Genomic DNA, 23,085 nt, shown 5'->3' with positions numbered 1-23,085 from the left:
ACAGAAGCTTTTTCTCTTACCCAGAGATGAAGCCACAAAATGCCAAGCAGTATTAAACTCAACAATGTAATATATTACAGCCTACCAATCCTTAAATGTCGTGGCCGCATACGTTTTTTTTTGGCTTTAACCCCCTTTATTTCACATGGTGATCCTGCCAGCAACAGACTTTCTGTCTTAGAGTGTTTGGATTTTGGATGCAGTAAAGCAAACACCTTTGGACAGAAGCATTATCAGTCTGAGGAGAGGGTAGTGTTATGCCGCGTACACACGATCGTTTTTCATGACGAGAAAAATGCAATTTTTTAAATTGGTCATTAAAAACGATCGTGCATTTTTCTCGATGTGAAAAATAGCCATTAAAACTTTAGAACATGCTCTATTTTTTCTCGTCGTTTTTCATGTCGTCGTTTTTCACGTCATGAAAAACGGTTGGGTGTAGGCTTTAACGACAGAGAAAAAAACGCACATGCTTAGAAGCAAGTTATGAGAAGATAAATGTGCATAATCAGCCCAAAGGGTGGCACCAATCGAATGGACCTTCCCCTTTATAGTGCTGTCGTACGTGTTGTACGTCACTACGCTTTGCGCTAGCATTTTTTTTTTCACTATAGTGTGTATGCAAGGCAGGCTTGACAAGAATCACGTCGAGAAAAAAGTTGTTTTTTTCCATGACATAAAAAATGGTCGTGTGCGTGCGGAGCTTTAGACTCGCAGATTTAGATGGATTTGATTAGCAAATTACCTTCAATTACCTAACACTTTATAAGCACTTTATAAGCAGTTAATTAGCCAGATTCAGAGAGGTTTACGCCGGCGTATCAGTAGATACGCCGTTGTAACTCTGAATCTGCGCCGTTCTAAATTTAAGTGTATTCTCAAATTGAGATACACTTAAATCTAGCTAAGATACGACAGCGGGCGCCGTCGTATCTTAGCTGTCTATTTAGGCCGGCCGCTAGGGGCGTGTACGCTGATTTATGCCTAGAATGCGTAAATCAGCGAGATACGCCTATTCACGAACGTACGCTTGCCCGTCGCAGTAAAGATACGCCGTTTACGTTAGGCGTTTCCGGCATAAAGTTAGTCCAACAAAAAGCTGGCCCAGCCAATGATAAGTATGGAGGTCGGTCCCGCGTCGAATTTTGAAATTTTTATGTAGTTTGCATAAGTCGTCCGTGAATGGGGCTGGGCGTCATTTACATTCACGTCGAAACCAATAAGTCTTTGTGGCGTAATTTAGAGCATGCGCACTGGCATATGTCCACGGATGGCGCATGCGCCGTTCGTAAAAAACGTCAATCACAACGGGTCACGATTCATTAGCATAAAACACGCCCACCTCTTCACAATTTGAATTAGGCGCGCTTAGGCCAGCACATTTACGCTACGCCGCCATAACTTAGGACGCAATTGCTTTGTGAATACAGCACTTGCCTCTCTAACTTACGGCGGCGTAGCGTATATGCGATACGCTACGCCTGACTAACGCTAGGCTCTCCTACCTGAATCTAGCTAACAGCCAACAGTTTTACAAAAATAAATAAAAGCAGATCATCGTAGGCACCCCTGTCAGTGAACAATGGTTTGTGCTAACCCTCTAACAGCTTGGTCTATTAAAAAAAGTTGAAAAATAACAGACTTACTGGCCAGATCACCAAGTAAAGAAATAAAGGGAATAAGCCTAAGCAAAGCAGATGAATGCATCCACCACATGTAAGAATTGGTAAGCTGCAATTTCATATTCATTCTTGGTTGCGGATTTAATAAAAAGCTGACGGGAAGTTCAGCTTTAGCAGCTGTTTAAAACAACTGAATATTAAACAACGTTTTTTTTTTTCTTCTTTTAATTAGAGATTGGTTGACAGGCAATTTCTGTAAGAGTATACATTAGGAAGTTACTCATGTATACATTAGCAATGATATTATCTCTCTTGCAGCTAATTAATTGTTAATATCTTCTATTTAGCATCTGGAACGCTGGATTCCCAACTCTCAACCATGCACTATCTGCATTTGTCTGGATAACAGGATGATTAACTGCTCACCCAAGCCGTGCCCAACCGTCGAACGTAATCCAGCCAATACATATCTGTTTCTCAGAACTCCTGGTTAAGTGATGAAGTGCTAACAGCCTATTAATGTCTCATTTTATTTCAGCAATCACTTGTGGCCCTTGTGAAATTCCAAAGCTGAAGAAGACTTCCGATCAATGCTGCCCGGAATATGAGTGCGGTGGGTACTTTGTTATTAAACCCTTTCAATGCCAGACGTGCTGGGTGTATTTTTGGTTTTCCGTCTCTGGTCAGAAGGCTGGTTGTTATGTCAGATGTAGTTTGTGTTGCATTTAGGACCCCTCTGTGTTGTCACAAAACCATGTACAGGCGCTAGCATGGGACTCATTGAACGAGTGAGTAACTTGTATAGCGCTACAAATGCAAACTAAATCGCCTCAAGGCGCTTATTCTATCCAGTGTCGTACTGATCCTTCAGAAGAGGTGGGTCTTACGTTTTTTCCTGAAGGCCCGATGATTTTCTTCCATGAGGATGTTTGTTGGGAAGAGCGTTCCATAGCCACGGTCCATTCAAGGGTGTAACTATCTACGTCGGGCCCTTCTAGCAAATTCTTCAAAACTGAACCCAAGGCAAATAGATAAACTACTAAAAAGGGAGCTCTGGTACCTGTCAAATATTTTTTAATTTCTCTATACAGTGGAACCTTGGTTTACAAGTAACACGGTTAACAAGCGTTTTGAAAGACAAGCAACTTTTTGAAAATAATTCTGACTCGGTTTGCGAGTGTTGTCTCGCAAAATGAGCAGAATTCAAGCTAATGGGGTGTACGGTACTGCATTTGGCCACAGGTGCGGGGGGGGGGGCGCCGGTTCAGAGCCATTTGGAATTACTCAGAAACACTCGGAAATACTTAGTTCCAGAGCGTTTCCGAGCCTTTCCAAGGGTTTCCGAGATCAGCCGAGCTGTCCCGAGTATTTACGAGGCTCTCCGGCGCCCCCCACCTCTGGCCACATTGCATGCCATAGAAGTCAATGCGAAACAAATTATCTTAGTTTCCATTGACTTCTATGGGAAAACTCACTTTGATATGTAAGTGCTTTGGATTACAAGCATTCTCCTGGAACTGATTATGCTTGTAATCCAAGGTACCACTGTATTCGTTTCTGAGGTTTACATATCTCTGCCTCACTACTCACCCCTATATATCATTATTATTATTTTACAGGATTTATATAGCGCCAACAGTTTACGCAGCACTTTAGAATGTAGAGGGGGGACAGACAGTACAATTACAAAACAGTTCAATACAGAAGGAATAAAAGGGCCCTGCTCATGGAGCTTACAATCTAAAGTAGGGTAACCAGACATCCCCAGTTTCAGGGGACAGTCCCCTGATTGAGGACACTGTCCCCACACCAAGTCTGTCCCTGGTTTTGTCCCCAGATTGAATTTAATAGGGGACAGTCAGTGAAGAATTAAAATAAAAAAATTACCGTAGATTACGCTCCCCATCCAGTAGTAGCCGGGGCCCGAAGAGTAAGATTTGAGAGGCTGTGAGGTGGGCGTCAACGGGCAGAGTCACTGATTGTTGCCATTATTAGTAAAGAAAAAATATGTCCCCGGATTTCATTTTAAGAATCTGGTCACCTTAATCTAAAGGTATATATAGTTAAGTAATGCCAATGGGTCTCCTTCCTGCCCCAGCCTATGACTGGACAGTGAATGAAGAAGAAGCACAGTAATAAATGAATCTCTTTGTCACTCTATTTTCTCCTGCTATCAGCATGTTCCTTGTCAGCACATGAACTGATTGGCTCTTTGTGCTGCTTCTCCTTCTCTCAGTCTCTCTCTGTACAGTGGGATGCACGATTTTAATATAGAATCAAGTTAAAGCGATAGTAAAGTCTATAAATATTAAAAATGTTTCCCCCTGCAAGGCAATATCATAATGAAATCATTATGAAAGACTTACCTTAAAATGAAGCCCCCCAGCGGCAGACTGTTACTATTGCAGAGGCTCCCATCTTCATCCGGTCTACCTTCAGGATTTGTGGACTCCGGCCGTCTGACTGGCCGAGCAGTGATGACATCACTTCCTCACATGCGTGTGGGAGTCTCGGCCACGGCACACAGCTCTGAAGGAACAGCACGGGTTTACCTTACCTTTAGTAACGTCACCGGCTGCTGCTTGCTGGAATATCTCCCAAACGGTGCATGTTTAGGAGATATTCATTGTACCTACAGGTAAGCTTTATTATAAGCTTACCTGTCAGTAAAAATAAACAAGGAGCTTTTACAACCACTTTAATATACCAATACTGTTATATTAAAATAGTTTAAATTACGTATTGTAATAAATCTAAAGGCAAATTTTTATTTTTTTACATTTTGGATAGAGTGGGCAGGGCCCGCTTTTTTCCATCTGTGTCTCATTAGGAGATTTCCCTTCACTTCCTATCCTGTGGACTCAACAGGTAGTGACAGGATATCATTCCAATGTGGGGGAAATCCCCTTTAAGGCTTCATTCACACTTTGCGTTTCTGGAATGTACAACAAAGCACAAAGAAAATGTGCATTTTGCTGCAGGTTCGGAAACATGCTGAAAACGCGCATTGTGCTTGCGTGCTCATTAATTGTCAATGGCACCCCAAGTGCAGTTAGCAGATGCGTTTTGCCAAGTGGGAAACACGTAACAAATGCAACAAAATATTCACTGCAAAATGTGCCACGTTCCATGTGCAAAAAGATTCTGGAGCTTCTTTGGCTCATTTGTCATCCATAGGGCAGCCCATTCAAGAGAATGGACTGCCCTATGCGCGACGCATGGAAACAGGCAAAAAAGAGAGCAGGATCAAAAGTTCCCACTATGCAAAGATGTGAATGTGGCCTTGGGGGCTCTTACATACTTATGCAGAGGCCTGTGTTTTTCTTCCAGGTAATCCCGCGCATGCTCGTGAAGAGTTCGACGCATGCGCGGTAGCATACAAGTTTAGTGTGGGGTGTAGCAAGATGGCGGCGACGGCATCGAATGTGACGAGCGAAGGCTCGTCGTAGTCGATGATCTCACCACGTTCTTGCCATTTAGAAGGATGGCGGTTCTTTTGAATGGCCGTCTGTATGAACGGCTTGGCAAGCCACGCTTGCCTGGAATCCCGTCAGGAAAACCAACGCTTTTTTCCTGACGGGATTCCCGGCCGTGTGTACAGACAGGGCTTATGAAGAAAAAAAAAGTGAAAAAGTGCAATATGCATAAAAAAGGGTATCGTCCCCTCCCAGCCCTCACACTGTCGAAACCATGTTTTTTTACTGTGTGGGACATTATGAACTCCAGTTTTGGGCGGACATCTATATTCTTTTCTTCATATGATACGTTCATATTGAATCATTCAAAAATCGAATATCTCCCTCCCAGGTTATAAAACACTTTGTTTTGTTCAGTGATTTCTGTGGGTTCGGAAATGTCTAGGCTTTGGCAGATGCAGAGCACTTCCACCGTAATATTTCAGTGGAAAATATTTTTGTCATTAGAACTGACTCAGTGTCTATCTTGTGCAGAGGATTCCAAGAATGACACGTCAATCGCTAAAGCACGCCAAACACTAATTCCACTCAGATAATAAAGTACAATCTGTTGTCAATGTGTGTGGCTTTTGTTTGTTTGACATTCAGCTTTTTTCATAATTTCGTTTTTACACGTACCTTGAGGCCAGCAGAAAAATGAAAAAAAAAACCTTCAGTACCTGCCTTCTAAAGACACGTAGGGCCCCAAATGTCATAAATAGGCAAGGTTCTTGCTGCAGTCTAATCTATGGGCCGGATTCAGAAAAGAGATACGACGGCGTATATCCTGATACGCCGTCGTATCTCTGAGTCCGGCCGTCGTATCTATGCGCCTGATTCATAGAATCAGTTACGCATAGATATCCCTAAGATCCGCCAGGTGTAAGTGTCTTACACCGTCGGATCTTAGGCTGCAATTTCAGACTGCGGCTAGGTGGCGCTTCCGTATGTTTTACGCAAGGAATATGCAAATGAGGATTTACGCCGATTCAGAAACGAACGACTGCCCGGCGTTTTTTTTTACGTCGTTTGCGTTCGGCTTTTTCCGGCGTATAGTTACCCCTGCTATATGAGGCGTAGCTAATTTTAAGTATAGTCGTCGTTCCCGCGCCGAGTTTTGAAATTTTACGTCGTTTGCGTAAGTCGTTCGCGAATACGGCTGGGCGTAATTTACGTTCACGTCGAAAGCATGACGATTTGCCAACGTCATTTGGAGCATGCACACTGGGATTCAGTTGCGGCCAGCGCATGCGCAGTTTGGTCGGCGCGGGGACGCGCTTCATTTAAATGATACACGCCCCCTACCCGCCGAATTTGAATTTCGCCGGGTGATTTACGCTACGCCGCCGCAACTTTACAGGCAAGTGCTTTGTGAATAAAGTACTTACCTGAAAAACTTGCGGCAAAGTAACGTAAATGAGATACGTTACACCAGCAGAAAGATCCGCTGATCTTTCTGAATCTGGCCCTGTGTTATTAATTATATGTAGACCCCAAACAGTGAATGTAGGACCTTCTTTGGGTTTCTCATCCCACAATTTGATGGCCTTTTGGTTAAACCACAAAGCTTGGATGGAATTTGTTTTTGTTTTCTTTATATAAAAGGTATGACTTTTTGGGTGTCTTTTTAGAGCAGTTTCGATTATTTTTTTTTCATTTTGTGTTCTTTGTAGTTTTTCTTATAGTTTTTTTCTGTTTTGGTATTTGATCTTTTTTGAGTATTGCTGCTCTTACTGTTATATTTTACGTTTAAACTTTAAAAAAAATATACATGTTTAAAACACTTTTAGCAGCTTGCAAAAAGTATTAGTTTCCCTTTCAGAATAAAAATGAAAAAGCAAATTAACACCTCACACTCTCGCCAACCACCCTCCCTCGCCCCCAATCCCCCCCCCCCCCTGGTCCCTGCTGCATTTACCTTTATGAGTGATACAGTTTCACCATTCATGCAACCCGATTCCTGGGGTTTGAAAACCATACTGTTCTTCCTCTTTTGGTTTATCAAGACAGTGAAACTGTATCACCCACGGAGGTAAGAACAGCAGGGACCAGTGAGGTATGGAGGGTATAGGGCAAGGTTTATCACCTTGGGTGGAGGAACCCTTGGCAAAAATTTGAGATCTTGGGGAACCACTGAAATAATGGTCAGATCTACAGCTTGTAATTCTTTTTTTTTTATTATTCTGCACTGACTGTCTTTGAAATTGCCCCAGCCCCCTATTTAATCCAATCTGGGGACAAAACCAGGGACAGACTTGGTCTGGGGACAGGGTCCTGTGGGGCCACTGTTTTGTGCATGCTCCCAGGAGCATGCTGGGGCTAGAAATAATGGGACATATAGTCCTGAGGAGGGGGATTTTGTAACTTGTGATAACCTCAGGTCAGTGTGGTCAAATGAAAGAAAAAAGTTTATCCCTTTTAAAACACTGCAAGTACACCAAAATAAATGGATCTAGAAATGCAGCATGCTTCTAACTTCCTGTGTGGACTGGCAACACAGGGCTTGAAATTAAACTTTCCTTACATTATTGCCCTGCCTGCTAGTCTCCAGAACTCTGCCTGCCCCCCACCTCCCTGTGTTCTGCTTCATGAATACATTGATTTGATTCTCAGTAAAACAGTGCTGCTGCCTTGAAGCCCAAGAGCCTGTCTTGTGTGTAGGGAAGGGGCTCTTAGAAGATGTAGTTCTGGAAGCATGCTTGCATCCGTAGGAACTGACCTCCCAAAAGTCACCCCTGAAAGAATTTTTCAAGCCTGGTGGTGGCATTACAGGGGGCAATAAAAGCTGTGTTTTGATACCGGAAGTAAATGAAAGAAAAAAATCATGCTGGAGCATGCTCTAGAGCAGTGGTTCTCAACCCTACTAGTGCCGTGACCCCTTGATAAAAAATTTCCCAAGTTGTGGGGACTCCCAACAGTAAAAAAAAATTGTAGCATGGGTTGTCAGCACCCAAGGCAAAACGAGTAATTTGCACCCCTAACCCACAGACAATTAGCGCTCCCTTCCACTCGTACAGTATTAAATCCCCTTATGGTACATTTTAGGATGTACCACTCTCTTTGTTCTTCTTTTATCTCTCTCTATCCTAATTTCTTTATTTTTTGCCATCTTTCTTGTTCTCTCTTATTCTTTCTCTCCTCTTTTCTTTGTTCCCCCTCTTTTCCTTTTCCTTCCATGTATTCTCTATTTTTACTCATTCTCTTACTCCTTGGTGGGGAGTTGGGATGAGTGGTAGTGCTGGGGAGAGTTCTGATCAGCCAACTTAGGGGTGTTCTTGATCAAGGTCATCTGCTGATCCGAGAACTGTCGTAGGGACTTTTAATGGCATCTATAAGTGTTATTCACTGTGTCTTCAGGTTCAAGTGTCTCGTAGCAGTGACACCTATGCCGAAATCAGGATATAGGGTCTCCTCCAGCCCCTCCCACTTCACATTCCTCACCACCTCTAGTCTCTGCCCCCCAACCATGCTGTGAACAGAATGGACGGCTGCGAAGAGACTGAGTGGGGGGGTGTGGGCTCCAGGAACAGCCCTGCTGGGTGGCCGTGAAAAGGCTGGGAGAGCAGCGCAGGCTTCAGGAACAGCCCAGGATTCGGTGACCCCTGGCAAATCGTCATTTGACCCCCGAGGGGGTCCCGACCCCCAGGTTGAGAACCACTGCTCTAGAGGCAGGGGTAATTTGGGTAATGCCTGGACATACACTTTATGTAGTCCACCCCCATCCTTTTCCCATGGGCAGCATGACAGCCAATGGCTTTATTTACATAACAAGACAGCCTGGGCTAAGAAGCATCCCCCCAAGTGCCTAATATTCCCTTTAAAGGGTTATTTTTCCTTTATTAAAAAAACTGCCTATGCAGGTAAGTTGCATCAGTGGATAAAACTAATTGTGCAGCTTTAAACGCAGTTGAAAAATACACTTGCTATAAGTGTAGGCCTTTTAAATAACTCCCAAAGCCCAAAGTCTAAAAACTAACACAGATGGCATCATCCTATCCTGCCTTGTTGCTAGGATGTAGCTAAGAGATTCCCTGCTATTACTGCTTCCCCCCATCCCATCATCACAGGAGCAAGCTCTCACACACCCCACAACACGTGTGGTGCCCACTATCTCCTCTGTTACAGCATCACTGAGCTCAGAGCTCCTGCGACAGGGAAGAGAGTGTATATGCAGAAGGTTTTAAAGTAGCTGGGAGTGCCATAGAAGCATCCTAGCAGCAAGACAAGATGGGGGGGGGGGGATCTCTGGGAGTTTCTCAGTCAGGCTTCGAGAGGTATGTAAATGGCCTACACCTGCTGTATTTGACAAAGATTCATAGTTTGTTTTTATCCACACGTGCCCCTTACCTACATAAGCACTCCCCACTTTAAAAAAAAGTGCACTTCTTAAAAAACGATTCCCCCTGTATGCAAAATGTGTTAATTTTCTCATTAATAGCTGTCAGTTCACATATGAGAATCACTGAATCACTTTTTTGCATTCCGTCAGTCTGGCAGGAATATATTATTAAATTTTTTTTCTTCACACGTTTTCTTTGACAATTCATAATCATTTCTACACCTCTGAATATCCTACTGCTTTGTTATTAAAGACTTGGGCGAGACTTTAGAGAAGGACCCGAGGGTAAGGTGAGGATTTGTGTTGTATTTTATATACAACGAAAGGTTGCATCCTGTTCCTACAGGTTAATATTGTCGGGCTACTTGATGTTTTTCTCATCCTGGATGGTAAATAGACCTCTTCCCGTGAGGTTGCCATAACAATGAACAAAGCAATATTATTTCGTAATTTCAAAAATCACTCCTTACATACAAACATTTCAGAAGTCTTCCTTAATCCCTTTATTTGACAAATTTTACCTTCCTTCCTCTCAGATCTGTTGGAAAATGTTTGTCATGTAGACATGCAGAGTCTTAATCTATTGGCTAGGTGTGAAACCAAGGCCCTCCAGGCTCTACTTGTTATGTTGGGGCTTTGTTGAGGACTGTCTTTGAGCCTAGTTGGATTATACTCCTTTGATTCTTTGTATGTTTTACATCAGATTTACTTCAACACCTACATTTGCTTCCTAAGAGCCCATTTCACTTCGTTTTTTTCGAGAGATTAAACCAAAAGAGACACTGACACTGTACAAACAAACAGCTAAGAAGGTACTCTACTAAAGAGGTCCCACCACTAAAGGGACCTGTGGTGGTAAAGAGCGGAAAAGGGGACTGTCCTCAGGAAACAGGAACAAGTGGTCACCTTACTTTAAAGCTGAACTCCAGCCTTACTATCAGTCTTACACACTTGTACAGACTCCTCTCCTATACTGGGAATGTTCACTCTAATTTCTCCGCACACTGAACTACAGATTCTCATTTCCTGGCTGGAGGACTTCCTCCATCATCTGACACTTTCCTTCCAGGCATGACTGCCCCTTTCATTAGCTGAAATTAAGTTCTTTCATTCATGGAGGCTCAGCATGAAATGTGGACACTACTTAGGGTGGTCTACACGCAAATGCAGCCTGCCTAGGAACACCCACTTTTTCAGACTGACAGCCACCCATTAAGGCATTTGGATATTTTCATAACTCTTTTCAAAGAGCCAATCCACTGCTTGCATCAGGGCTGAGGGGAGTATTGAGGCAATGTTCTGTAAGGTTTTCAGGAAGCTATGTACTGCACCCTACCCACCCCTCCTGCTGTCATGATCTGCCTGCATCGAATACAGAAATACAGAGACCCAGTGATGACCATAATATAAAGCTGAAAAGGTTTTATTTGAAAATGTCATTAGCATGTTATTGAGAGGGGGCAATGACACAGGAAAAGCAAAATATAAGCTGATTGAGCTTCAACTTCAAGTAATTGATAATGACAGCTTGAGAACTACACTTTAGCCTCGTACACACGTACTGGTTTCCCGGCGTTTTCCCGTGTGAACGAGGCTTAAGGGAACTTCCCAGGAAGTGTCGGTCCAGTTGGTACAATTCATTTTCCTTGGGGTTTAGTTAGCTGTACACTTAGAATCAGTTCACACTGGGGCGACCTGTCAGGCGACTCAGCCGCCTGACAAGTCGCGGTCCGCAGTAGTCAATGGAACCGTTCTAATAGGAGCGACACAAGTCGCTCCGACTTAGAAAAAGGTTCCTGTACGACTTTGGGGGCGACTCGGGGCGACTTGCATTGACTTCAATACAGAAGTAATTTTGCAAGTTGCCTTGAGATCGCCTTGCCGAGTCGCCCCCAAAGTTGTGCCGCCTGTGTGTGAACCGACTCTAAAGATGCATTATTGTTTATAAATCCCTTTTACATATTTATACCATTATTAGGGGCACCAGAGGTGTGGATTTAGTCTCAGGCCTGCAAAAAAATTATTTAGAAAAGTGTGTGTGCATTTGTGTGTGTGGAGATTTTTTTTTTAAAATAGAATTATTCTTTGACAATCCTAATCAATGCTATGAAACCCAATATGTCATTTTGTTAACATTGCTTTTTCTTTATTTTTTTCCACAGTTTGTGATAAGAGTACCTGTAACTTACCTCCTATACCACACTGTGATGATGGAATGACACCCGTACTTACCAACCCCGGAGAATGCACGCCGATCTATAGATGTGGTAAGCTTCATGTATATAATTCGTTTTTTTATTTACCCTAGCGATATACTGTGTGTATGTAGAGTATGTCTCCACCAGCTTTGTACATCTAGAGAGTGACATTTAATGCCCATTCTTTTTTTCCAAAATAGCTCAAGCTCTGTCAGATTGGATGGAGAGCGTATGTGAACAGCAATTTTCTAGTCTTGCCACAGATTCTCAATTGGATTTAGGTCTTGACTTTGGACCATTCTAACACATGAATATGATTTGCTCCAAACCATTCTATTGTAGCTCTGGCTGTATGTTTAGGGTAGTTTGACCCGCTAGAAGGGGAACCTCCGCCCCAGTCTCAAGTATTTTGCAGACTCAAACAGGTGTTCTTCTAAGATTGCCCTGTATTTGGCTCCATCCATCTTCCCATCAACTCTGACCAACTTCCCTGTTCCAGCTGAAGAAAAGCATCCCCACAACATGATGCTGCCACCACCATGCTTCAAGATGGGTATGGTATGTTCAGGGTGATGTGCAGTGTTAGTTTTCCACCAAACATAAGGATGTTTTACCAAGCCTTTGCGCCATGATTCATGGCGAATCGGTTGGAGCAACGGCCGTTTTGGCATTTACTAAAGGAATGCACTGGCAATGCAGCACAATTCCTTATTTACTATAATGCCGAATGCGCCCAGGAGGGGGCGCATGGTGCGCCCCTATGGACCTGGCACACGGCATCTCGAAATGAATGAATAAAAGTGTTTGGAAGTGAGTTTATTATGGGGGGAATGTGGGATGATGTGGGGAAGTGTAGTGATGTGTTTGTGTAACATTTACGGCCTAAAGTGAAAGTGACTTTTGTAAAAACGAGTCACTGCGCCTGCTAGACATTTAAACCTACGGGAGGTTTATTTTTGTACTGCGCATGCGTGAGCAAAAATTTCGGACATTCAGGCACGCCGCTTCACTACGCCGGCAAAATATCAAGTGGCGTAGCTGCCTTTGCGTGGCTTGAAGCGGCGCACCTGAATGGCCGAATATTTTTTAGGTTACGCTGACCATGAAGGGAAACTCTGTGCCAAATAAAAAAAAACGGCGTGGGGGTTCCCCCAAGATCCATACCAAACCCTTATCCGAGCACCTTTAATAAGGTGGCCCCAGATCCCCCCCCCCCTGTGTGAAATGGTAATGTGGTACATTGTACCTCTACCATTTCACAAAAAAAATAGTGTCAAAAATATAAATAAAGACAAGAGCCGGTTTTTGACAATTACTTTATTAATGTCTTATTTCCGCTCCTCTTCTCCCATGTTCTTCTTCCTCTGCTTCTTTCTTTCGTCTTCTCGTCCGCATCTTGCATCGGCTTCTTCTTTTGTGCATTCGGGTTTCTTCCTCCATCTTCTTTCTCAGCTTCTTTCTTTCGTCTTCTTGTCCGCATCTTGCACCGGGTTCTTCTTCCCCGAACGACCTGCTTGCAATTGAAGTTTCCACTGTGTGACGTTCCTGTTCTTCTGACAGTACTTTTATCACTGAGGATGCGGCGTCATCCGGTGACCCCGCCCCTCTCTGACGCACATGTACTACACTTTACTTCCCTATGGCTTACCCTGTGGCGTCAGAGGGGGGCGGGGTCACCGGATGACGCCACGTCCTCAGTGATAAAAGTACTGTCAGAAGAACAGGAGCGTCACACAGCGGGAACTTCAATTGCAAGCGGGTCGTCCGGGGAAGAAGAAGCCGGTACAAGATGCGGACGAGAAGACCAAAGAAAGAAGCAGAGGAAGAAGAGGATGGATGAAGAAACCTGAATGCATAAAAGAAAAAGCCAGTGCAAGATGCGGATGAGAAAACCAAAGAAAGAAGCAGAGGAAGAAGAAGATGGAGGAAGAAACCCGAATGAATGCAGAAAAGAAGAAGATGGAAGAAGAAGCGCGGACCCCAAAGCATCCTCCCCATGTTGAGGGCATGTGGCCTGGTATGGTTCAGGAGGGGGGGGTGCTCTCTTGTTCCCCCCTCTTTTCCTGCGGCTGGCCAGGTTGCATGCTCAGATAAGGGGTCTGGTGTGGATTTGTGGGGGAACTCCACGCCATTTATTTTTTTATTTGAGGTGGAGTTCCCCTTAAAATCCAGACCAGACCTGAAGGGCCTGGTATGGATATTTGGGGGGAACCTCATGTCATTTTTTTTTAATTTGACGGCGGGGTTCCCCTTAATATCCATACCAGACCTAAAGGGCCTAGTAATTGAATTTAGGGGGACCCCACACTTTTTTTTTTTTTTTTTTAATGAATGAATTTTCTCTGAATTGCTGGGAGCCGACAATTCATTATAGCCGCGAGTCATTTTTAAATGATTTTTTTTCCGTCAGAATGTCATTTTGTGCAGGGACAGTTCTAACCACGGGAAACACGCGCTAATTTACATGCATATTATACACCCCCCCAGGTACGAAATTAAAAGGAATATTTAACTTTTATTGTTGCACTTTAAGCATTATTAAATCCACTGCTCCCGAAAAACGTCCGTTTAAAAAAATAAAAAATGCATTGATACATGTCCCCTGGGGCAGGACTCAGGTCCCCAAACACTTTTTAGGACAAAAACTAGCATATTAACCTTTGAAATGAACACTTTTGATTTCTCCCATAGACATTTAAAGGGAGTTTGGCGGCTTTACATATTTATTATTGCATTGCGCCCTCTGCTGCACCGGTTTATACGCTCAATTAAGGATTTATCCTATCCGGCGCACCAATTAAGCCATGAACTGCCGCAGCACATTGTTTTTAGTAAATCAGCCCATAGTGTTTTGCTTTTAGGTCAAAAAGTAAAATTTTGGTCTCTTCTGACCAGAGCACCTTCTTCCACATTTGCTGTGTCCCCCACATGGCTTCTTGCAAACTGCAAACAGGACTTTTTATGGCTTTCTTTCAACAATGGCTTTCTTCTTGTCACTCTTCCATAAAGGCCAGATTTGTGGAGTGCACGACTAATAGTTGCCCTGTGGACAGATTCCCCCACCTGTGGATCTCTGCAGCTCCACCATGGGCCTCTTGGCTGCTTCTCTGATTAATGCTCCCCTTGCCGGCCTGTCAGTTTAGGTAAACGGCCATGTCTTGGTAGGTGTGCAGTTGTGCCATACTCTTTACATTTTTGAATGATAGATTGAACAGTGCTCCGTGAGATGTACAAAGCTTGGAATATTTTCTTATAACCTGTCCCTGCTTTAAACTTCTCTACAACATTATCCCTGACCTGTCTGGTGTGTTCCTTGGCCTTCATGATGCTGTTTGTTCACTAAGGTTCTCTAACAAACCTCTGAGGGCTTCACAGAACAGCTGTATTTATGCTGATATTAAATTACACACAGGTGGACTCTATTTACTAATTAGATGACTTCTGAAGGCAATCTGTTCTACTAGATTTTAGTTAGGGGTATCAGAGTAAAGGGGGCTGAATACAAATACACGCCACACTTTTCAAATATCTATTTGTAAAGAAAAGTGAAAACCATTTATCATTTTCCTTCTACTTCACAATTATGTGCCACTTTGTGTTGGTCTGTCACATAAAATCTCAATAAAATAAATTTACGTTTTTAGTTGTAAAATTTCAAGGGGTATGAATACTTTTTCAAGGCACTGTATATATTCACACACACACACACACACACACACACACACACACATTATATATATATATATATACATATACATATATATATATATATATATATATATACATATACATATATATATATATATATATATATATATATATATATATATATATATATATAATATCACTCTAAAATATATTGTACTTCTGCAGTAATTACAGTTACAGGCATATTTGATATCATCATCATCATCAAGAAGTTTGAAATTACATTATTTTACTATTAGTCTATCACAACACACATACAGTTTATAATATACTGTATATTTTTGTGTGTGATTCTGCATTTATCCCCATTGATCTGGCTGGTATTATTTAGGTAAACCTAATACTTTAACTGCCATAAATAGGGATTTCTGGAAAAATCCATGTTCCGCTGCTTGTTACAGGGCTCCGTTTACTAAGAGACGTCTTTCAACAGTTGACCTTTTGGTTTGAATTTGCTTCATTTTATATGTTGCTGTGAAAAGCGTTCATTCCCTTTATCCCAGTGTATTATTCACCAAACCCCAGTTCCATACCACCAGCTTGGCTGAGGATTTGCTCCACACATTCCAATGCAGTGAGCTTCCACAGCGAGGCAATAACACCACAAGCAAGGCTTTTCACACGGGAAAGTTGGGAAAACTCCAGAGATCCTGGACCAGCGGACAAGCATATGTTACTGAGTGTACACTAGACTGGCTGTCAAATACTACAGCTGCTCCACCAGTCACACCTACTGAAAATGTATATCTATGTATAAAATCAGGAAACATTTTCAGCTTTGAAAGTCTGCGAACCCATGAAATCGGAGCAAAAGGGAAGCTCTCGCCTTTAGGAGACCCCAACCGGGCCTTATCTCTGACACTAATTAGGGAATTTGGTTGCTGTGGGCAACAGTTCCAATTATGACCTGATGTACCTCCTAGCTTTAAGAGACAGAAAACATGATACTCTGTAAAGGCAAGCAGTTTTAATGAAAAACACGCCCCTGATTACTTTGTCATCAGAGTGAACAGATTTCATCACGCGTGTTACTGTCTGATTGTCCGTAGGATCTACCAACCGGTTAGCTCTCCTGCTCTGCTGCACTGGGGTTGTTGATTTGAATCCCACCCAGGGCACTTCCTAGAGGTTGAATGTTCTTCCTTCTCCCTGTGCTTGATGTAGATTAAAGTGACATAAAAATCTGTTTTTTAAAAAATATATATATATTCAAATCGTTTTCTTAACTCAAAATAGTACATTATATTGCTCTCAGACTCTTCCAAACTCGTTTTTAATTTCATTGCTGCTTTGATCTGACTTCCAGTTAGAGGGTGGCTATATTCGTTCTCTATGGTCCCACGGCTGGAAGCCACCAGCACTTGTTCGCTCCCGAGATGAACTGGTGGCTACTATAGACTATGGGATTTGTAGTGTGCATAGAGTAGTGCACACGACTTCAAGTATTTGCACTGCTCGTTCTAAACACAATGGAAGTTAGGGGTGGAAATCAGAGGCTTAGGAGCTTAAAGGGGACATTAAAAGGGGGCAAAAAGGCACAGTAAGAGACAATTTCAAATAGATAATAGAAAAATAGATATTAGGGCCATTAAAGTAGAATTCCAGGATAACCCTAACTATCCCTAAAAATGCTCCCCCCCTTCCTAAAACCTATGCTTACTAACCTGTTTAAGAAAGATGCATATACAGTACTGTGCAAACGTTTTCGGCAGGTGTAAAAAAATGTTGTAAACTGATGCTCCGTACACACGTATGGGTTTCCCGGTGGACTTTTTACCGCCGGGAAACCCGAGGGGAAAGTTGAGAGCCTGCTCGGACAGTCTTTCTCCCTACACACGGCCGGGTTTCTTGACAGGAAAACTGCCATGAGAGCTTTGGTCGGGAATCTCTGCCTTGTGTATGCTCCTCCACAGGCTTTTCCCATAGGTAAACCACCGGGAATCCCGGTGGGAAAAAAGGAAACATGTTCTTATTTTTCCGGCCGGGATTTCTGTCAGTTTCCCTCCATGGAGCATACACACGGCCAGTTTTGCCAGCCAAAAGCTGTCATGGCAGATTTCCCGAATGGAAAACTGGTCGTGTGTACGAGGCATAAGAATGATTTCAGAGAAAGAAGTGCAAACCCTCAATTTCTTTTGCAGAAATGCAACCCCAAACTTGCAAGGAATCTCCACCATGCTTCACTGTTGCCTGCAGACACTCATGTTATTGTACTGCTCTCAAACTTCTCCTGAACAAACTGCCTCCTGCTCCAGCCAAATATTCCACATTTTGACTCATCAGTCCAAAGCACCTGCTGCTATTTTTCTGTACCCCATTTCTTATGTTTTCATGCATAGTTGAATCACTTAGCTTTTTTCCACGTCAGAGGCATGGCTTTTTGACAGCAATTCTTCCATGAAGACCATTTATGGCCAGATTTCAATAAGACGGTAAATGGGTGTACCTGAGTCCCACTGGTTTCTGCGTGTTCTGATTTAATGGTACCAATGAATATCTTCTGATGTTGAAGAGAAGTAAGCAAGAAGTATCTTTCAGCTGCTGCGTTAAGTTTCCACTGCTTCCACAGTCCTCAGCCTTGCCCGTTTCCTTGTGCTTCTTAAAGAAAGCTTGAACAGCACATCTTGAAACTCCAGTCTGCTTTGAAATCTTTGCCTGAGACACATCTTGCAGTATAACTACCTTGTGCCTTGTCGCTGTGCTCTTACCATGGTGAATGGCCTGTGACATGAAACTGTCTTTCACAACCTCATTTTTAGTGGCAGAGTTTGGCTCTTCCTCACCCTGGTTAAAGTCTCCGACACTTATTGAAAGTGTTACTAAACCCACAACAGTAAAATCAGTCTTAAATGCATTAAAGCTTGCTTGTTATATTCACTGCATCACTCACTGTGTTTATTCAAACTGTGTTTACTATGCTTCCGTTTATGAATAAACAGAAGCCTCTGTACAGAGTGCTTCCTGTTCATCCGTCTGCAGTGCAGCTGAGGCTTCAGAGAAAGGATTGGAATCTATGTCCTCAGTTCCTTTCTGTCTCGAAAGTAAGACATCATTGCAGGGGTGTAACTATAGGGGTTGCAGGGATCGCAAATGCGACCCGGCCTGATGCTTCAGAGGGGCCCTTGCGGCTCTCCTGTCAGATTTTTCTGCTCCTTGAAAGGAGGGGCAGAACAGTGGATCGGCTTATAGAAGAACCCCTCCATTATGCTTCTGGCTCCTGCAGTCGCTGAATGCCTGAGGGAGGGAGAGGAGAAGAAGTAGGCTTTCAGCGGCTGCAGGAGCCAGAAGGATAATGGAGGGGTTTGGTTCTTCTATAAGCCGCTCCACTACACCTCCTATCCAGCATGGTCCAGGTCATCCACCTCTCAGCTCCACCCCCTCGACTCTGGCTCCCGCAACTCCAGGCTGCCACTCCCGGGTATGTCTTGCTTCCATGCCAAGTGCACAAATGCATTCCCTACCCCCCTTCTGTCACAGTGCCCCCCTCCTGTCACACTGCCCCCTTCCTATCACACTGCCCCCTCCTCCTGTCATACTGCTCCCCGGCTGTCACATTGCCACCTCCCTGCTGTCATACTGCCTCCCCTGCTTTCATACTGCCCCCCCACTGTCATACTGCCCCCCGCTATCATTCTGCTCCCCCCCTACTGTCACACTTCCCCCTGATGTTATACTGCCCCCTCCTGTCACACTGCCCCCTGTCATACTACCCCCCATCCTGTCACACTGTCCCCCTCCTGTCATACTGTCCCCCTATTTTCATACTGCACCCCTCCTGTCATACTGCCCCCCCAGGCCCCCTTCTGTCGGGGGGGTGGGGGCCCTTCATGGTTTCTTGCACCGGGGCCCTAAAGGTTAATTTTACGCCTCTGCATCATGGGTCTGTTTAGACCCATAATATTTCACAAGCCCACCAACAGGGCTGTGAAAAAAATATATAATTAAGGGATCATTTACATGGATTCTCTGGCCCATACAGTGGTTTGTTCATGTGGCTGGATCTGCCTGTTACTCTATGGGTACCCAAGGACTGTAAAAAATACAGTCGCAGGTCCTAATTTGACAGGTGTGCAGGTTAGAGCCGACTCGCTATCTGTGTTTGGGGCCGTACACCTGCACCCACATCCATGTCAAATTAGGACCTGTGGCTGTGTTCATACAGCAGCTGTGACCCCATAGTGTAACATAGGCTGCCTGCACACAGCTCCAGCTCAGGTATTCAAAGGGTCTACTTTCACCAGGGTTTGGCAAATGCTGTAGAAAACACCTATACTGGGCTGATGTTTATAAAGCTCTGGGGAGGGAATTAAAAAAAATAAAAATAAAGGATCTGTTGCAGATGTTGAATATGTCACACCTCAGATCTGATCCATAAATATAAATCTAAAATAGGCTTTACTTTTTGGGCTTCCAGTATTGTTAATCTGTGCACTGCACACTTATGGGTTAAAATGTGTTGACACATTTGCCAACTATTATATTTAGCAAAAATGTTAAAGATTATATTGTGTATGTGTCTCGGTTTTGATCATCCATAGTCTTCTTGACACCTTTCCGTGTTATGTATAAAATTTCTAAATTGATTATATGCCTCTAGATTATGTTTTGTGCCCAAAACTCAGCTGGGAGCACAAAAAAGCTGCAGAGAAATTTCTTCTCCAGAAGATGGCGCTGTTTCTTCTATCTCAGTGATGGTTTTCAAAATCAAGTGTTACTGTACTGTTTTAGGAGGCATCTGTATGTGTCTAATATGTGTCTTATGTAGCGTAATGTAAAAACTTATATAACAAAAATATGTAAACTATTCTGTGATATGTAAATAGTAAATGGTCCTTAATAATATATTAGTGACATTTTTGATGAACTTACAAACCTACTTAGTAAGGGAAAAATAAATGTACAATGACCCACAGCATCAAATCAGAATTAATCTTTCAATCCCGGGGCGAATCCTTTTGTTTTGACTTTCATAGATAGAAGATAATAGAGGAAAGTATTATTGTTGGATATGTTTCATATCAGTTCATTAACTTGTAGCCTTAAAGTATATCTAAGAACACATTGATAAAACTATACTATATGGACATTAAAAAGTATTCACACATTCTTAACAAGCTAGAAAAGATCTCACTGACCTCTATATATGTTTGTAATATTAAATAATTAATTCTCAAAAATCTTAACAAAGACTAAAGTCAATTTTCTGACAGCTTCTAAAAACACCTACTGTTTGTTTACATTAGATGGATGACATCCTGCCAAGATTCTAGTGCAATGAAAAGTAATAGGAATTTTTATTTTTTATAAGTGCCTCTGTTGGGAAGATTGAAGACGCATTTCTCCACAATGCATATAGCTATAGAGGAGAGTGGGGGCTTGATTTAACCACTTCCCGACCGCCACATGTAGATATACGTCGGCAGGATGGCACATACAGGCACATGGGCGTACCTGTACGTCCCTGCCTAGACGTGGGTCGGGGGTCCGATCGGGACCCCCCCCCCGCTACATGCGGCGGTTGGATTCCCGCGGGGAGCGATCCGGGACGACGGCGCGGCTATTCGTTTATAGTCGCGATCGCTCCCCGGAGCTGAAGAACGGGGAGAGCCGTATGTAAACACGGCTTCCCCGTGCTTCACTGTGGCGGCTGCATCGATCGAGTGATCCCTTTTATAGGGAGACTCGATGGATGACGTCAGTCCTACAGCCACACCCCCCTACAGTTGTAAACACACACTAGGTGAACCCTAACTCCTACAGCTGTCATTTTCACAATAAACAATGCAATTTAAATGCATTTTTTGCTGTGAAAATTACAATGGTCCCAAAAATGTGTCAAAATTGTCCGAAGTGTCCGCCATAATGTCGCAGTCACAAAAAAAATCACTGATCGCCGCCATTAGTAGTAAAAAAAAAAAAACTATCCCCTATTTTGTAAACGCTATAAATTTTGCGCAAACCAATCGATAAACGCTTATTGCGATTTTTTTTACCAAAAATAGGTAGAAGAATACGTATCAGCCTAAACTGAGGAAAAAAACTAATTTTATATATGTTTTTGGGGGATATTTATTATAGCAAAAAGTAAAAAATATTGATTTTTTTTCAAAATTGTCGCTCTATTTTTGTTTATAGCGCAAAAAATAAAAACCGCAGAGGTGATCAAATACCACCAAAAGAAAACTCTATTTGTGGGGAAAAAAGGACGCCAATTTTGTTTTGGGAGCCACGCCGCACGACCGCGCAATTGTCTGTTAAAGCGACGCAGTGCCGAATTGTAAAAACCCCTTGGGTCATTTAGCAGCATATTGGTCCGGTCCTTAAGTGCTTATCACGTTCAAATGTTTACATACTTTAGTGTGCATAGTCTGGGAACAGGTTCAATTTAAAGACGTTTAAATACATTTCTGTAAGCTTGGCAGAACAGCAGGTCCACCAAAAGACTTGCAAAAAATAAATCTTGGATTTTGAGCATTAAATGTAGCTCATATCCAAAGACCAACTTTACAAAATTGCAAGTGTAACATGGACTATACAGTGCCTCAGATACCCTCTGTTTAAAAAGCCTCAAAAGTGGTTAGCTTTAATTATAATGCCATTTGTTTTATGTTCATAGAGTGCAAAGTGGAAGCATGTCCTGTACCCCCAACCTGTCCATCCCATAAGAAGCTGACAACGACAAGCACAAAGTGTTGTAATGAGTATGAATGCAGCTGTATGTGTTCCAACTCCACAAATACCTGTCCACCTGGATACATCTCCTCCATTCTGACCGATGATTGTGGCTGTTATACCGTTACCTGTACTGCAGATCAGGTGAGAAGTGCTGCCATTTTTTACAGCAAGGAGAACCCAATACTGTTAAAGATGATTTCTAATTAAAATATGAGAAAATATTTACAAATTAAACCTTATACTGATACTTATATGTCCATTAATAAATTCCACATGAAATATTGATAATCTTAATAATTTAATTTCATACCAAGTAAGTGCAGTAGGTTTTTTCAGCTCAGTACTGTGCTGTGAGATAGGCCTGAAAAGCAGGGAGATCAGATTAACTAGACTGCAGGGTGGTACTGAGGAGGAACTTAGCCCCTCCCTATGGAAGACAGGACAACCTGGCTTTGTCATTCTTACATGGGATCCTACATGCCTTAAGAAAGCCACCCCTCACTCAGCGTTGAAAAAAAAAAAAAACATGTGTAAAGTCTTATGCCCCGTACACACGATCGGAATTTCCGATGGAAAAAGTCAGACGGACATTTTCCATCGGAAATTCCGACCGTGTGTATGCCCCATCAGAGTAATTCCGATGAATTCCATTGGAGTTTAGATAGAGAAAATGTTCTATTTTACTCTGTTGGAATTCTGATGTGAGTTTGGCCAGGCAAAAGCCTGATCGTGTGTACGGGGCATTAGACTTCAATTTCTTAAAAAAAAAAAATCCAAAGCCTACATAGAAAAACCTCCTGCCAGTATGATGCAGAGAACAACATTTTCAAGGTGTATAGAAGCAGTGGTCTATCTGCAAAGATCTGGCACCTCCCTCATCTAAGTCTGAGCTTGCGCTTTCCAATGACCATGAGGTTTACTAATAGCAGAGCTGCAGGTCTGAGTCAGCAGGTGGTGTGTGGGACTTCTGTGGAGATACCACTGCTTCCACACAGAGAGAAAGGGTCATTCATTACTACATTATGCTGCTTGGAAACCGGCCCATTCTTTTGGGGTTGTAGCTGCTTTAAAAAAAAAATTATGTAGCT

General features: G+C 42.9%; 1 protein-coding gene across 1 annotated transcript in view; it reads left to right on the top strand.

Moving 5' to 3' along the window:
• The window catches only part of VWF (von Willebrand factor), a 234,591-nt gene that overhangs the window by 170,034 nt on the left and 41,472 nt on the right, over positions 1 to 23,085 (top strand). The window contains exons 39-42 of the mRNA XM_040345153.1: positions 1,970 to 2,072; positions 2,161 to 2,235; positions 11,579 to 11,683; positions 21,939 to 22,138. Coding sequence (XP_040201087.1) covers positions 1,970 to 2,072; positions 2,161 to 2,235; positions 11,579 to 11,683; positions 21,939 to 22,138 — 483 coding nt within the window. The remainder of the gene's footprint in view (positions 1 to 1,969; positions 2,073 to 2,160; positions 2,236 to 11,578; positions 11,684 to 21,938; positions 22,139 to 23,085) is intronic.

This window comes from Rana temporaria, chromosome 3, assembly GCF_905171775.1.
Source record: "Rana temporaria chromosome 3, aRanTem1.1, whole genome shotgun sequence".
Taxonomy (NCBI): Eukaryota; Metazoa; Chordata; class Amphibia; order Anura; family Ranidae; genus Rana; species Rana temporaria.
The sequence above is the reverse complement of the archived record's forward strand: the minus strand, read 5'-3'. Positions and strand labels throughout refer to the sequence as shown.